Raw genomic sequence first — 15,967 nt, 5'->3', positions numbered from 1 at the left:
TGACGGCGGTATAGCCGTGCTGCCCAATTGATTTCAATGGGTTGGAGCGGTGGAGGAGCGGTATACACACCGCTCCTTCACCGCTCCAAAGATCCTGCTAGCAGGACTTTTTTAGCATCCTGCCAGTGCACCGCTCCAGTGTGAAAGCCCTCTGAAGACACAGCAGCTTTCAGGGCGCTTTGAAAGCGCTATTTTTAGCGCTTAGATAGGGGTCTCATGCCCTGTACACACGGTTGGAAATCCCAAAGGAAAATGTCAGATCGGATTATATTGTCGGACAATCCGATCGTGTGTGGGCTCTATCGGACTTTTTTCCGTCGGAAATTCCGACGGAAAATATTTGAGAGCAGGATCTAAAATTTTCCGACAAAAAAACAGACTTTTTACGATCGTTTGTAGAGAATTCCGACGCACAAAGTGCCACGCATGCTCAGATTAAATTACCAGACCAAAGCTATTGGTTACTAGCCTCAACGTAGTCCCCTCATACGCAACGAACGTCACCTTGTTCCGAACTGTGTATGCAACACCAGTTTCGGCCAAAATCCGTTCGAAAAAGTCTGACGGATTTTGTGGTCGGAATGTCCGACCGTGTGTACAGGGCATAAGTGTCCTAATATTAAAATTCAGCAGCTACAGGATTTATAGCTGCTGACTTTTAAGTTTTTGGTTTTGGGGGGGCTGGAGCTCCTCTTTAAGTTACAAAGAATAATTCGGGAAATCTGGAGTGAAATTACACATTTTTCTGGCTGGTTGAGCAGAAAAAGAAGAGTTGGGAATTAGAAGAGACCTTCTATGTGGTCTGACCAGACAAAGAGCTCTGGACACAATTCTTCTTCTCTTATATTGTGTGCTCTTCCTATTTCTGGTACAGAGGTCACGTGACTTGGTGACGTCAGAGCTCAGCCCTGTCACATGGTTCATGAGGTCATCCGAGCTCCTGGTTGGAGGGGGCTGGTTGCTATTTCCAGCCAGGGAACTTCTACGACTCTTCATGAGGATCCCACAACTTCTCTGCCATAGTATGGGAGGCCACATTATTATTTTGTATCATTATCACACAATAGCAACACTTTGTTTTCATACATTGTAACTATTTTCCATTGTTTGTAAATAATGTAGGTGAGAGGTGTAACAATGTAACATTTCATTGGAAACAGGATGCTGGTATTATGATACTGATGTTTAAAACAAACACAAAAAAGAAACAATTCCCTATGACTGTATTATATATTATTCTTATAACTATCAAGCTTACTTAACATTTACAGCAACCAATTTCCATTGCCCCCCCTGACCCCCTCTGCACTGGAATCCAGTTGGTTGTTTTTACTGGCCCCAGTTTACATATCATCAATGCACTCTGTATTAATAAATGACAGAATGGATAGGAATTATGTTTACTGGTCGTTGGACTACAAGTCCCAGCATAGCGTGTACATTGCCATGTTTCATGAATGTGATATTGTTATGATTTGCTATGTTATCAGCAATTTCAGTTCAGATGTAATAGGCAGTCCTTGTCTCTTCAGGGGTGGGGGTGCTGGAGCAGAGCATGCTGGGATTTGTAGTCCCCCTAGAAATGTTTGTATTGCAGTGTTGCCAGATTTGTAAAGTTTTGCAGCATTATGCTCACTTAACTGGTTTACAAAAACTAGAGCAAAAAAAAAAAAGGCGATTTTTAGGGTGACCAGTCAGGTAGATAAAATAAGGAATTGCATTACTTGGACTGAGACTCCAGTTTTTCTAATCAGTCCCTGAGGACCATGGTGTGATAACACTCGTAAATATATTTTTGCTGCAGTAGAAAAAGAAAATAATGATAATAATTGCATGCATTAAAAACGTTTAAAAAAGGGGAATTTTAATTGTAATTATTGCTTTCCATGTATGTATGTATTTTTTTTTTTTTTTTTTTGATATGAATATTAAACTAAAATTGAATTCAGCATAACAATAAAAAAATGTGTATATATATATATATATATATATATATATATATATATATATATATATATATATATTATTTTATTTTTTTTAATAATTGAATTAACATATCCATGCATCAAGCAATTGTGAATACATTGTTTTTGTAAATGAGATCTCCTCTTAACAATCTGGTTTCTGTTACTTTGTAAATATAATGTCATTCCTACTTCTCTCTCTCCTATGTATCTTTTGTAACTATGTAACATTGCTTTGTTTCTTTAATACAGCCCTGTATGTAGTTCTCCTTGTACAGTGCTGTGCAAACCCAAGGCACAGATACTACAACAAGAAAACTACTAATACTACTATTCTTATTACTACTACTATTAGCTGTCAGCAGTGACATTGCTGGGACACACAAGGATTGTAGAGTGAGCTCTGTGCTGCAGGCAGGAAGGGGTTAAGGCGGGACTGATGGGCGGGTGTGGAGGGTGTAATACAGAGGAGGGGGGGTGTAGTCTGTATTGCACACATGCTGAGGACAGGATTACAGAGCTACAGCTAACATGACATAGCAGATAATGAGAGACACCTCACACCCAACACAAGGAGGGGTGCCGGCTTATCAGCATTGCCCACACTGGGCATATCTGTATCCAGGGCTCAGCACATGGAGGAGACCCCCAGGAGGTGACCCCTGCCAACGCTGACCTTCACAGGGAGCTGCAGACATGATGAGAGTCTCCCTGTGTGTCCCTCACCTGCTGGGGGGTGGTAGGTATAGAGCCTGGCAGAGCTACAGGAAGGCTGGTTTTACAGTGTGCTGTTCTTTCAGGACTAGAGACCGGTGTGTGCCCTCTGGGACTAGGGCCATTCCTGGCCAATATATGCCAACCCGGATCCCTACCTTGGCTGCTCAGTATGTGCTCAGTAGGACTCTTACCTTATGTGTGTCCTCCAGGACCTCCACTGTGCCTGGCCAGCATGTGCCCTCCAGGACCTCCACCTTGCCTGGCCAGCATGTGACCTCCGCCTTGCCTGGCCAGTATGTGATCTCCAGGACCTCCACCTTGCCTGGCCAGTATGTGCCCTCCAGGACCCTCACCCAGATATCTCCTTGGTCAGTTTCTTCTTTTGCCAACCACAGGTGGTACAGCACATCACCCTCCAACCAAGGAGGACAGGACTCTGAGCCCAGGGATGAGAAGGACTCAGGAAAAGAGAAGAAGAGCCTGGCCTCTCAGGATGTCAGGAGGCTGTTGGCCTTGGCCCAACCAGAGAAATGGAGGTTATCAGGTATTATGGATTGCATTCTCTATATTGTATGTCTGTTTTGTTGAAATCTTAACTTGTTGAGTACCTGTCATTGTATATATTTACTATTGGTTTGGAGGCTTTAACATGCCTGTTGCTGTTTTGAGGATTTCGATAGTTTGACTTCTTAGCTGGAAGAAAAGTTTTCCAAAAGTCCTGATGAGAAAATCAACTTAAAATTCAGGAACATTTTCAGATGTCTATTCAATGCAATATGTGTGTGTCTGTGTTTGTCCCATCTCCAGGGAATCATAGAGTTTAAGAACCGTAATTGGCCGGTTTCTAAATTGTATGATATTCCGCAGACCAGACACATCTGTGTGTGTGTGTGTGTGTGTGTGTGTGTGTGTGTGTGTGTGTGTATATATATATATATATATATATATATATATATATATATATATATATATATATATATATACACACAAACATATACATACACACACACACACACACACACACACATATATATATATATGTATGTATGTATGTATGTATGTGTATATATATATATATATATATATATATATATATATATATATATATATATATATATATATATATATATATATATATATATATATATATATATATATATATATATATATATACACAGAATCCAAAATTGATCAAGTCCCTTATCTACAAATTACTTTTATTTTTGGTTCTGATCTGGATCATTATAACCATGATTGCGTTATTTTGTTGATGTGTACAATGTATTTCTCTGTATGGTTTATGTGATTATTATTATTATTATTATTATTAGCAAAAATAGTAAATTTGGATGCATTGAAGATGCAGAAGTTTTGCATTCTGCTAAATGTTTTGTAACAGATCTTTTTAGGGCCCATTCACACCAGAATGCAGTGTGGAAAACCTGCGTTCCATGAAGGTCCCCCCCCCCCCCCCCCGTCTTGCTCAAATCGCATTACACTTACGATCTGCAGTGATTGTCAGTGTTACATTAACGACATCCCAAACGCAGGTGGTATGCACAGTGCATTTTTCTGCACCAGATCGCATGGTAGAGTAGTATCATGCAATCCAGATGCTAAACATTGTTTTTTCTACTTTTGGCGCAGTCTGGTGCGATTTCAGCCCATTCTAACAAATGGCCTGAAATCACATTGCACCCAGGTTGCATTTAACTTGCACAGGAACACACAGCACATTCCTATGTGATCTAGCCCTTAACCATGGAGCAGCACTTGAAATAATTTCTAGGTCTCAAGTACCCCGCTGCAGGTGGCAAGTGCATTTGTCTGCACCAGATTGCATGGTACAGTAGTATCATGCGATCCAGATGCTGCACATTTTTTTAAAAGTAGTCCATGCACTACTTTTGGTGCAGTCTGGTGCGGTTATAAATACCGTACTGGTGACCCCCACAATGGGGATAAAACTTTTTCCCAGAAGGGAGTTTAACAAGACTTGTGGCCATTCATTAACTGCTTGCAGCCCACCCACTGTTAAGTGACGGTGGGGCAGTGCGGCTCTCGTTCTGGGATGACGGCATCCCAGAACGGCCACTGTCGCGTGCCCACGGTGGTGTGCAGCGATTGCGACTGCACCGTGTTGCTAGGACCCCGATCTCTATAAAGAACCACGTCCGCGGCTCTAACCATGTGATCGGCTGTGTCCAATCAAAGCCTGTCACATGTAAACACGGAGATGCTGGTAATCGGCTCTCCTCGCCTCACATTGACAGTGTGTGGTGAGGAGAGCCAATCGGCATCATCTTCACGCAGGAGGACATCTAAGAATGTAATCAGAGCACTGATTATAAGTGCCCCGCTAGCAATATAGTGTCACAAATCAGTGCCCACCACTGCCCTCAAGTGCCACCAATCATTGCCCATTAGCAATGCCCATAAGTGCACCTATCGCTGCTCATCGGTGCTACATATCAGTGCCCATAAATGCGGCATATTTGTGCCTCCTCATCAGTGCCCACCAGTTCAGCCTGTCAGCACACCTCAGTGAATGTGAAAAATTACTTGGTTACAAAATTTACTGACAGAAAAAAAGTAAACTTTTTTTTTTTTTTTTCAACATTTTTTTTTGTCTTTTTTTATTTTGTGTTTGTAAAAAAGAAAAAAAAAAACAGCAGTGATTAAATACCACTAAAAGAAAGCTCTATTTGTGTGAAGAAAATGATAAAAAATTTAGTTTTGGGTACAGTGTAGCATGACCGCGCAATTGTAATTCAAAGTGCGACGGCACTGAAAAATGGCCTGGGCAGAAAGGGGGTGAAAGTGACCTGTAGCCAAGTGGTTAAAATGAGAAGAAAAGAGGTTTAACCTTAAACTACGTAGAGAGTTCTTTACTGTAAGAGCGGCAAGGATGTGGAATTCCCTTCCACAGGCGGTGGTCTCAGTGGGGGGCATTGATAGTTTATAAAAAAAACTATTAGATAATCGCCTGAACGACCGCAATATACAGGTCCTTCAAGTCTTGTTTGTTAGAAGTAAGTTGATTCACCTGCTGAACCGGACACATTTTTTATTCTTGTGTGACCAGCATTGGTGTGAAAGGGCTGATGTAATGCCTGGGGCAGATCTTTAACACTCACCCACTTCTGGATAGGGCAAAGTGATTTTCAGATATTATATTGAAATGAATAGTAAAAATGCCCCCTTGTATTTGAGGTCAGTATAAGATTACCCCCTTTGTTTAGGTGCTCAGTACAAAATGTCTCCCTTGTATTGATGGTCAGTGTAAAATTGTTCCCTTCTGTATTGGTGCTCGGTGGAAATGTGCTCCCTTGTATTGGTGCTCGGTGGAAATGTGCTCCCTTGTATTGGTGCTCGGTGGAAATGTGCTCCCTTGTATTGGTGCTCGGTGGAAATGTGCTCCCTTGTATTGGTGCTCGGTGGAAATGTGCTCCCTTGTATTGGTGCTCGGTGGAAATGTGCTCCCTTGTATTGGTGCTCGGTGGAAATGTGCTCCCTTGTATTGGTGCTCGGTGGAAATGTGCTCCCTTGTATTGGTGCTCGGTGGAAATGTGCTCCCTTGTATTGGTGCTCGGTGGAAACGTGCTCCCTTACATTGGTGCTCAGTGGAAATGGGCTCCCTGTATATTGATAATTACCCCTCCTTGTATTGGTCAGTAAACTTGCCCCTGTACACTTCTCAAGGAAACCTAAGCAACCAGTAGAGGAACTCTAGGGATTACACAGAATCTTAATTTATCATTTTAAAAATGATCAAATAACACAATACCAGGATTGTATCTTTATGAACCCCCCCCCCCCCCTTCCAAAGACATTGTTGCAGTCAATTAAATTCAGACCACGTCCCAGCTGCCCTATTCCAGTATTGGGTGCTATTTGGTTGTTGGGAGTGATTGGTTGACTGGTTGTTCAAGCTGCACTTTCTCAGGACTTCTTAACTCGATGATAAAAAAAAATTCCCCTTCATTGCTATCGGTGCATAAGAGTTAGACATCCAGATATGAGAGAAATCTCCCAGGAAAAACTCCCCTTTTGTTGCAAAGTCCAGGTTTGTATAATGTGAGGAGCAACATCCACACAGTGTGATAAAACAAGTACAGAGGCCACCGCAGAGGTCCCGGGGTGGTTTAAAGACAACACCTCAATTGATGAAGTTATCGGCTCATCAAAAATAATAATTATGTATATTTTTTTTCTGGATCTTGGGTGAGGGGTCTTTGTGTCCCAGGTAAATTGCCTATGTCCTGGGCAAACAGCCTGTGCCCCTGGTGAGGGGTCTGTGTGTCCAGGGTAAGAGGTATGTGTGTCCTGGGCAAATGGCCTGTGTCCCCGGTGGGGGGTCTGTGCGTTCTGGGCAGATAGCCTGTGTGTCAGGGGAGGCATCTGTGTCCCAGGTGAATGGTCTGTGATCTTGGGTGAGGGCTTTGTGTGTGTTGGGTAAGGGAGTTTGTGTGTCTGAGCCCAGGTGAGGGGCCTGTGCCCCCCCCCCCCCAGGTGGGGGATCTGGGTGTGCCAGGCAAACAGCCTGTATGCCCCAGGTGAGGGGTCTGGGTGTGCCAGGCAAACAGCCTGTACCCCCCCCCCCCCCCCAGGTGAGGGGTCTGGGTGTGCCAGGCAAACAGCCTGTACCCCCCCCCCCCCCCAGGTGAGGGGTCTGGGTGTGCCAGGCAAACAGCCTGTGCCCGTCCTAGGTGAGGGGGTCTGTGTGTCTCAGGTGAGGAGGGGTTTGTGTATAAAACGTGAGCTGTGTGTCCCAGGTGAGGGACCTGTTTGTCTCGGGTGAGGGGTTCGTGTATAAAGTGTGAGCTGTGTGTCTCAGGTGAGGGATTCATGTATAAAGTGTGAGCTCTGTGTCCTAGGTGAGGGACCTGTGAATTATCCGAGAGGACTGTGTCCTAAGTGAGCAGTCTGTTGCTTTTCGGTTCTGCTCAGTAATTATTTTGCTGTTTCTAACAACAAAAATCTCCAGAGAGGAATTTAGGAATCGGGGGAGCGGAGAGAAGGAATTGATTAGCTCTGTACACCTGCTCTCCATGTTCTCTTCCTTTTCCTATAACTAGACCTCTGCTCCTCAGTTCCTGGCTTCATCCACCTTCTACTAACCCATGGGTGTCCTTACTTTCACTCTGACTTTTTCTTTTACTTGAAAAAAAAATCACTCCTTACAGCTGCAGAAGTGAGACTCCACTTGGTGACTTTTGCAGGGAGATTTGGAGGATATGTTCTCCACCAGATATAAGAAGTCGATGAGACATTTGGCCCACCAGAGTCCATCTGTAACATCAATTATTGGTGGAGTGTCTGTTGAGGTAGGTAGGATGAGGTGTGTATGAGATTTGGGGAAAGTGATGTCGGTGTGCTGCCTGTGCTGAGCTGGCGTTGGGTCTTCACATCCGCCTGGAGAAAGCACAAAACCAGTTTTCTGAAAATCCAAATTGCCCGGCTGTCATGCCAATCCTCTGGCATCAATATTAACCGACCCGGAAGAAATATTGTGACCAGGATAAGTTCTAGAAAATCCTTTCCAGCACACTTGGGGTTGATTATTCATTTTACAGTCATTGGTTTCTCCATAAAAATTTATTTTTATTGTCTCAATAGTGAAGGTACTTTCCAGTGATAGGAGCCGTATGGATGTACTATGACTTGTCCTGATATCATACACCGAGAACGCTCATTTATATTATCACACAATTGGGGTGGGTCATCATCGTCCAGGGACATCTCTGCTGCCAGGGGTTTGTTGGAGTTTTCCACCATCTTCCTCCACAGAGTTACCCAGATTTAACCTATAGCTGAGCCTATGCTGACTGGGGACATTAGAGTGTAAGCTCCTCTGGTACAGACACTGATGTGCAAGGCTGGACTGGGACAGAAATTTGGCCCTGGACTTCATCCAGACCGGCCCCCTTACAACAGAGTGGCCCATCACCGGCCCCCTTACAACAGAGTGGCCCATCACCGGCCCCCTTACAACAGAGTGGCCCATCACCGGCCCCCTTACAACAGAGTGGCCCATCACCGGCCCCCGTTACAACAGAGTGTCCCATCTCCGGCCCCCGTTACAACAGAGTGTCCCATCTCCGGCCCCCGTTACAACAGAGTGTCCCATCTCCGGCCCCCGTTACAACAGAGTGTCCCATCTCCGGCCCCCGTTACAACAGAGTGTCCCATCTCCGGCCCCCGTTACAACAGAGTGTCCCATCTCCGGCCCCCGTTACAACAGAGTGTCCCATCTCCGGCCCCCGTTACAACAGAGTGTCCCATCTCCGGCCCCCGTTACAACAGAGTGTCCCATCTCCGGCCCCCGTTACAACAGAGTGTCCCATCTCCGGCCCCCGTTACAACAGAGTGTCCCATCTCCGGCCCCCGTTACAACAGAGTGTCCCATCTCCGGCCCCCGTTACAACAGAGTGTCCCATCTCCGGCCCCCGTTACAACAGAGTGTCCCATCTCCGGCCCCCGTTACAACAGAGTGTCCCACTGAGCCATCGGCCCACCGGGAAACTCCCGGTAGTCCCAATGGCCAGTACATGCCTACTGATGTGACTGGCTCAGTGATCTCTGTACAGCACTGCAGTATATGTCGGAACTATAAAAATGTATAATAGTGTGTGGGGGGTGGGGGGATTAGAGGGTAAGCTCCTCCGCTACAGAGACTGATGTGATTGGCTCTGTTCTCTGTAAAGCACTGCAGTATATGTGAGAGGTACATAAATGTATAATAAGAATAAGTGTGAGACTGTGGGGGTGGCATTTAAGTGTAACCTCCTCTGGTGCAGTGTGTGTGTGTGTGTGTGTGTGTGTGTAAGGTCTTATCTCGGAGGTCCAGGTTGGATTTGGCAATACTGAAGAAACTGTTGTGTGCAACTTTCACCAACTGCAAGCTTTGCACAACCAGCCTGAGCGGAGAGCTGTGTAGAGTGAAGATGAGATGTCTGGAGCTCTCCTATCAGATACAACCATTTGTAGCTTGGTGTGTCTGGCCTCTGTTTTTATATCTATCCAGATAAGGAAATAAATGTATTATCTTCTCAATCCAGCAGAGTAGGAAGAAGTCAGTGTTCTGCCGAGAAGTGTCCCTCCATCGGATAGGCTCCGCGCAGTATGGAGGACAAGGAGACGCCGAAAGTCTCCAAAGATGAACGGCGCCTGCACACTTAATATTACCTTCTGCCCTGAGGCCACGTTCAAGCCCCACCATCCAAGTGGACATAAAAGATGTAAAACAGCACTTGGTAACAGGGCCCCTCGCGGGCTCTCTACGCTCTGCAAATTTTTATTCTAACTCTATGTCCACTTGATGGTGGGGCTTGAACCTGGACTCGGGGCAGAAGGTGCTAATAAGTGCACAGGCGCCGTTCATCTTTGGAGACTTTCGGCTTCTCCATTGTCCGCTGTACAGGGCGGACACTATCTGACGGAGGACAGTATTCGACAAGATACCGGCCATCCATGGTTTATAAGTCAGGTGGTTCAGCAGGAACTGGCTGAGGTTTGATCCGAGTATGGCTTCTCCGTTCATGAGAAGTCGATCTATCAATCGACTTTTCATGAACAGTCCTGCTGGAAAGTTTTACTTCAATAATCACTTGCGGCCAATCAACTGCAGTGCTGATCAGTGAATTCTGCCGGCGGGGGAATCCAGCTCTCAGAAGACAAAGGCACAGAGAGGGGGATTTCCCCATCCACCCTGAATGTGTGAATGGGGAAAATTGGCTGAACAAAAAAAGTGAGCCGTGTATGGCCAGCTTATGTATTATTTAAAGAAATAAAAAAAAAATAAAAAAATATATATATATATATATATATATATATATATATATATATATATATATATATATATATATATATATATATATATATATATATATATAATATAGGAATTCTCTACTTTATGTGCTCTGAAGAAGTTCTCCCTTTCAGGAGCTGTATAGACTTTTTTTTTACTGTGTAGCATATTGGGGGGAGGGGGGGATCTTGTATCAAAGGAGTCTCTTATCTGGTAATTCAGACCCAATATGCAACGTTCAGCATCCATATCACCCAGCCACAATCCATTTATAACACCGAACACTCGTTTTTATAAAATCATCCAGGCCGCTATGGGTGCTGCACCTAGCCCTAGTTTATTGACTAGGCCCATTCACTTTAATAGTCAGATACAGTTTTTAGTGACTAGTTACTCCCTCGATTTAATTAGATGATGCATCTGATTGGATGGTACAGGCCCCACCCCCAATGATACAAAAAGCCATGTATTGAGGAATCTGCAGTACCAGCTATTGTATCCAGACAGCCACAGCACTTGGTGGGGGGGGGGGTGGGTCAAAAACTGGTAAGGTGCCTGCATCTGAACAGATGATTCATCTGATAAGAGTGTCACCTAGGCGGACTGAGCTGAGCTCTACCCCCCCCCTTGCCTGCAGTCTTCTGGGACATGTCCCAGGATGCTGCAGAACCATTCCCAAAGTGCAGTGCCACACGCCGGCTATGAACCTTCAAGGAGTCGCAACTAACTGGCTTCCCACACTAAACATGGTGCCACCTGAGATGGAAGAACTGACCTGGGTGAGGATGGTGCTGGATCCCTGGACAGGTCTGCGTCTATTTATCAAAAGTCAGCAGCTACAGTGTTTTGTAGCTGCCGATTTTAAAATTAATTTGGATGGTACTGAAAGTCCATGTAGAGTAGGGACCGGTGTCCTATTGTATTTCCGTCTCTTCCTATCCTAGAGATACAGCAGGAAGAAAGGAAAGCTACAGAAAAGCAAATACCCCGGAACAGGTTTCCCCATTGGAAGATTTCCTCTCTATTCCGTTCTGGTGTAAAATGTATTTGTCTCATTACTTAAAAGTGGAACTTCACTCTCCCAAGCAAAATTGATTATTTTTAATCCTCCTGCTGCTAGTATTAGTAAATAGATAGTAAAGTATATAGTATTTACTGGTTTAAAACTTCTTCTTTTTTTTTTTTTTTTTTTTTTACATTTCTTCAGTTACTTCCTGGTTTCTTGCCTAATCATACATCCAAGGAGTCTTAAAGGGGAGGTGAGGAGGAGGAGTGGTTTTCTCAGCTAAGCACACCCCCTGCATGCCTGTCTGAACTAAGGGCAGATGGATTCCAGGAAGTAAATGCTACAGGAATTATTTGCCCTTACTCAAGATGGCCACAGCCAGAAATGCTATGGGGATGTTTTTCAAAGTGATTTCTCACTAAAATAAAGCATGGGTTGTTTGATTTGAATATTTAAAACAAATTCAATAGTGTTTTTGGTTTGTGGTGCTCAGATGCAGTAAAGATCCTCTTTAAGCCAGCCATAGATGGATTGGAATCAACTGACTCCAGTACAACCAGCCTGTGAGCTATAGCTGCCTGCACTGACCATTGTACTCAGCTACCTTCTGGCAGAACACAATAGAGCCATGGGAGTGATTCCCCCAATCAACACTGACTTGGGAAATCAAAGCCATTTTCTTTCCTCCAACCCTGGCTGCTTATGGCCTGCCATAAAGTGCTCGGCTGCCGCCAGTAACGTCACAGTCTAGCTGTGCCGTTGCTTCAGTTTGCTTAACTGCGAATGTGCTGATGACATCGGCAAATACAGGGGATATCTCCTAAACCGTGCAGGTTTAGGAGATCTCTAGTGTAGCTACAGGTAAGTCTTATTATAGGCTTGCCTGTAGAACAAAGTGGTTGTAAAGGGTTTACAAGCACTTTAAAGAGGAAGTAAACCCTGAAGAGTTTACTTCCTCTTTCATTCCCTGCAAAGGTAAAGCATAATGGACTACTATGCATCGCATCGCATCGCATCGTAGTCCATTATGTGTCACTTACCTGACACAGGAGCCAGCAAAGTCACCGCTGTCCCCTGTAGTCTGGCGCATCCATCTTCTTGGTGGGTCTCGCAGCTCTGCCGCGGTCATTTGGCGAAGCCGCGATGACCTCGCTCCCGCGCATGCGCATGGGAGCTGACACACGCAGCAGCTCCGTAGTTGAGAATGCCGTGCTCAGTGCGCCTGCGCACCACTGTCTTCGGGCAAATAACTCCTAAACCGTATAGGTTTAGGAGATATTTCTTGGACCTACAGGTAAGCCTTAATCTAGGCTTACCTGTAGGTCAAAGTGTGTTGTAAGGGTTTACAACCACTTTAACTGTCTCTGTGACAGTGGTCACCCATACAAATAGTGAGGGTGAATCTTCCCAATGGCAACGCAGAAATAAAAAACCTGGCGGGGGGGGGGGGGGGGTCTAACCTCTTGGCACTCTATCCCGTTTACGGCTACAGGGCAGACGTTCTGTGCAGAATCACATATTTATGTGGAAGTTGAGCAGCGAGTTCCTGGCCAATGGATGACCGTCGGCACCCGCTGATAGTCAAGGAGAGACACAGAGCTCAGTTCTGTTTGTGGGGGATGTGATGGGTTTTGTTGCCCTGTAATGCACATCTCTTAGTAAAAACACCACTAAGTGTAAACACAAACACTGGTTAGGCACACATTTAACCCTTCGATCGCCCTAGATGTTTAACCCCTTCCCAGCCAGTGTCATTAGTACAGTGACCGTGCATATTTTTAGCATTGATCACTGTATTTGTGTCACTGGTTCCCACAAAGTGGCAAAAGTGTCAGTTAGTGTCAGACTTTCTGCCGCAATATCGAAGTCTCTCTTAGAAGTAGCTGATGCTCGCCGTTACTAGTATAAAATAACTAAGTTCTAGTTCTATATATCCCATCATTTGCAGAAGCTATAACTTTTGCACAAACCAATCAATGTATGCTTATTGGGATATTATTATATTTTTTTTTTATTTTTTTTTTACTGAAAACATGTAGCAGAATACATATTGGTTTAACTTTTTATGAAGAAATTTCGATTTTATTAATTATTTTACTGGACATTATACTGGTTTTATAGCAGAAAAAAAATAAAATAAAAATGTTTTTATATATTATACTGTGTTTGTTTGTTTGTTTTTTTTTTTTTTTTTTATAGCGCAAATAAAAAAATAAAAAAAAAATGTGATCAAATGCCACCAAAAGAAAGCTCTATTTGTGGGGGGAACAAAATGACTGACATTTAAATTATGTACAGCATCACATGACCACGCAATTGTCAGTTAAAGTAACGCAGCACCGTATCGCCAAAAATGGCCTGGTCATGAAGGGGGAGTAAATCTTAGGAAGGTCAAGTGGCTATCCAAATATTAACCTCTTGGCGCCTCCCGGCCCCTTAAGAGGTTTAGGATGCTGGGAGGTGGGGTGAGGTTTATGATCATGTGACTGGCTGTCACGGCGGTCACATGACTGATAAGCTCCTGATCACTACTTTCCGTTTTAGACATGTGCAGAACAAAAAAATTTGTTTTGATATGTTAATTTTCGGAATCCGTTTTTTCGTTTTTTGTTTTCGAATTTCCAAAGTGAATAAAATAGAATAGGAATTAAAGGAATAGAAGAAAAAAAAAATCTTTTTATTTTCTATTTTATTCTCTTTGGAAATTCCAAAACTATTCAAATTTTATCCACTTTTTTTTTATTTTATTTTTTCATTTTTTTTTTTTTTCTGATTCATTTAAATTTGGAACTATTCGAATACATCCAAATTTCTGAAAAATGAAAATTCATCCGAATTTTATTCAGAATGAAACAAACTTTCCTTTAGCCGTTGGTAATTGTGGCGGGAGCGCACAGGGATGCACTCTCGGCACAGCGGTAGTTACACGAATTCATCATTTGTGTGCGACCAGCAACAATAAATATAAATAATAAATTTTTATATATATATAATGTGTGTGTGTGTGTGTGTGTGTGTGTGTGTGTTTTAGCTATACATTCCTGGTATTAAATCCCAGTGTGTACGTGGTGGTGGGGTGACACATGACCCGTCAGGAGAATTCTCAATCTCCTCCATGAACTGGATCACGTGGAAGTAGAAGAGAATTCCAGCTCTAGAAGTGCCTTCAGATTAATGTTCTCCATGGGGTGGTGCAGTAATTAGTCTGAAGTCATTCAAAGATCCTTTTGAGTTCAGGTCACGGCGTCCTCGGAGACGTCTCCGTCACGCCGCAGTCACAATGTTACTTTTTTAATTCCATCTTCAGAACAAGTCGCACGGTGCTATGGTGCCATACACGCTCTGATTATATTTTCTGATCAATGTTTATTTCACTTTAAATTGATTGAATCTGCCAATGATCGAATAGCCATAACTTCCCTGCTGATCGTTTTTTTTTTTTTTTTTTTAGATTGGGTCATATCTAGCCGAGTCGATGGGCCAGGGCAGGATATTTATCAATCGTTTGTGAATACTATCATGAGAGATGTCCATATGCCGCACATCGTGACAAACCCATGGTGAAAGAGTGACTGGCAGCCTCAACCTGAGCTCCAAGCAGGCTGCGCCTCCAACGCATTTCGTTCCAACCCTCGGAGCTTAATCCCCTTGATCGGAGCTCACTCTGAGGCTGCCATTCACTCTCTTACCACGGGGTTTGTCACAATGTGAGGCATATGGACATTTCTCCTGCTACATTGCAGCTTGGAGCCGAGACCAGCTCCGTTCCTGGCCAGCACTGATAGGGGTCAGCTATGGACTAATACCACTTCCCGGCCAAACAATTTACACATGATTCAGGGCAGGAGAGCCGCTCTGCCGCTGTCTTCATACAATAAGGCGGTTGGGATGGGAAGCAAATAAAAGGTTTGGGGTGCCAGCAGGCAAGGTTTATGATCATGTGACTGCCGTGATTGGCTGTCATGGCGGTCACATGACTGATAAGCTCCTAATCACTACTTTCCAATGTGTGCAGAACGAAAAAATTTGTTTTGATTCAGTCATTTTCGGAATTCGTTTTTCGTTTCATTTTTAAATCCATTTAGAATTTCCAAAGAAAATAAAAAATAAAGAAATGGAATCTTTTTTTTTTTTTTTTTTTTTTTTTTTCTATTCCTTTATTTTCTATTCTATTCTCTTTGGAAATGTGAAAACTCTTTGAATTTTGTCTGGATTTTTTTTTTTTTTTTATTTCATTTTGTTTTTCGGATTCGTTTTAAATTCAGGACTATTCTAATTCGGATACATCTGAATTTCCGAATAATGAAAATTCATCCGAATTTAAATTAGAAAAGAACCGCACATGTCTACTTTCCATTAGCCATCAGTAACCGTGGCAGGAGTGTGCAGGGCTTGCACTCAAGGCACAGCTATAGTTATACACTAATTCATCATTTTGTGTGCTATATAATATAATATATATATATATAT

At 43.5% G+C, this 15,967-nt stretch overlaps 1 protein-coding gene across 2 annotated transcripts in view; it reads left to right on the top strand.

Moving 5' to 3' along the window:
• The first annotated feature begins 2,448 nt into the window (after window positions 1-2,448).
• ABCB10 (ATP binding cassette subfamily B member 10) overlaps window positions 2,449-15,967 on the top strand; it is a 56,285-nt gene continuing 42,766 nt past the window's right edge. The window contains exons 1-2 of one of the 2 annotated variants that reach the window (XM_077446926.1): window positions 2,449-2,992; window positions 3,029-3,225. In XM_077446926.1, coding sequence (XP_077303052.1) covers window positions 2,661-2,992; window positions 3,029-3,225 — 529 coding nt within the window. In that variant the 5' untranslated portion in view covers window positions 2,449-2,660. Of the gene's footprint in view, window positions 3,226-15,967 lie in introns of both variants that reach the window. The other variant, XM_077446925.1, reaches the window with a different exon arrangement.

The sequence above is a fragment of the Lithobates pipiens genome, unplaced genomic scaffold, assembly GCF_037356315.1.
Source record: "Lithobates pipiens isolate NorthernLeopardFrog02 unplaced genomic scaffold, aLitPip1_a1.2 Scaffold_22, whole genome shotgun sequence".
Lineage (NCBI taxonomy): Eukaryota > Metazoa > Chordata > Amphibia > Anura > Ranidae > Lithobates > Lithobates pipiens.
The sequence above is the reverse complement of the archived record's forward strand: the minus strand, read 5'-3'. Positions and strand labels throughout refer to the sequence as shown.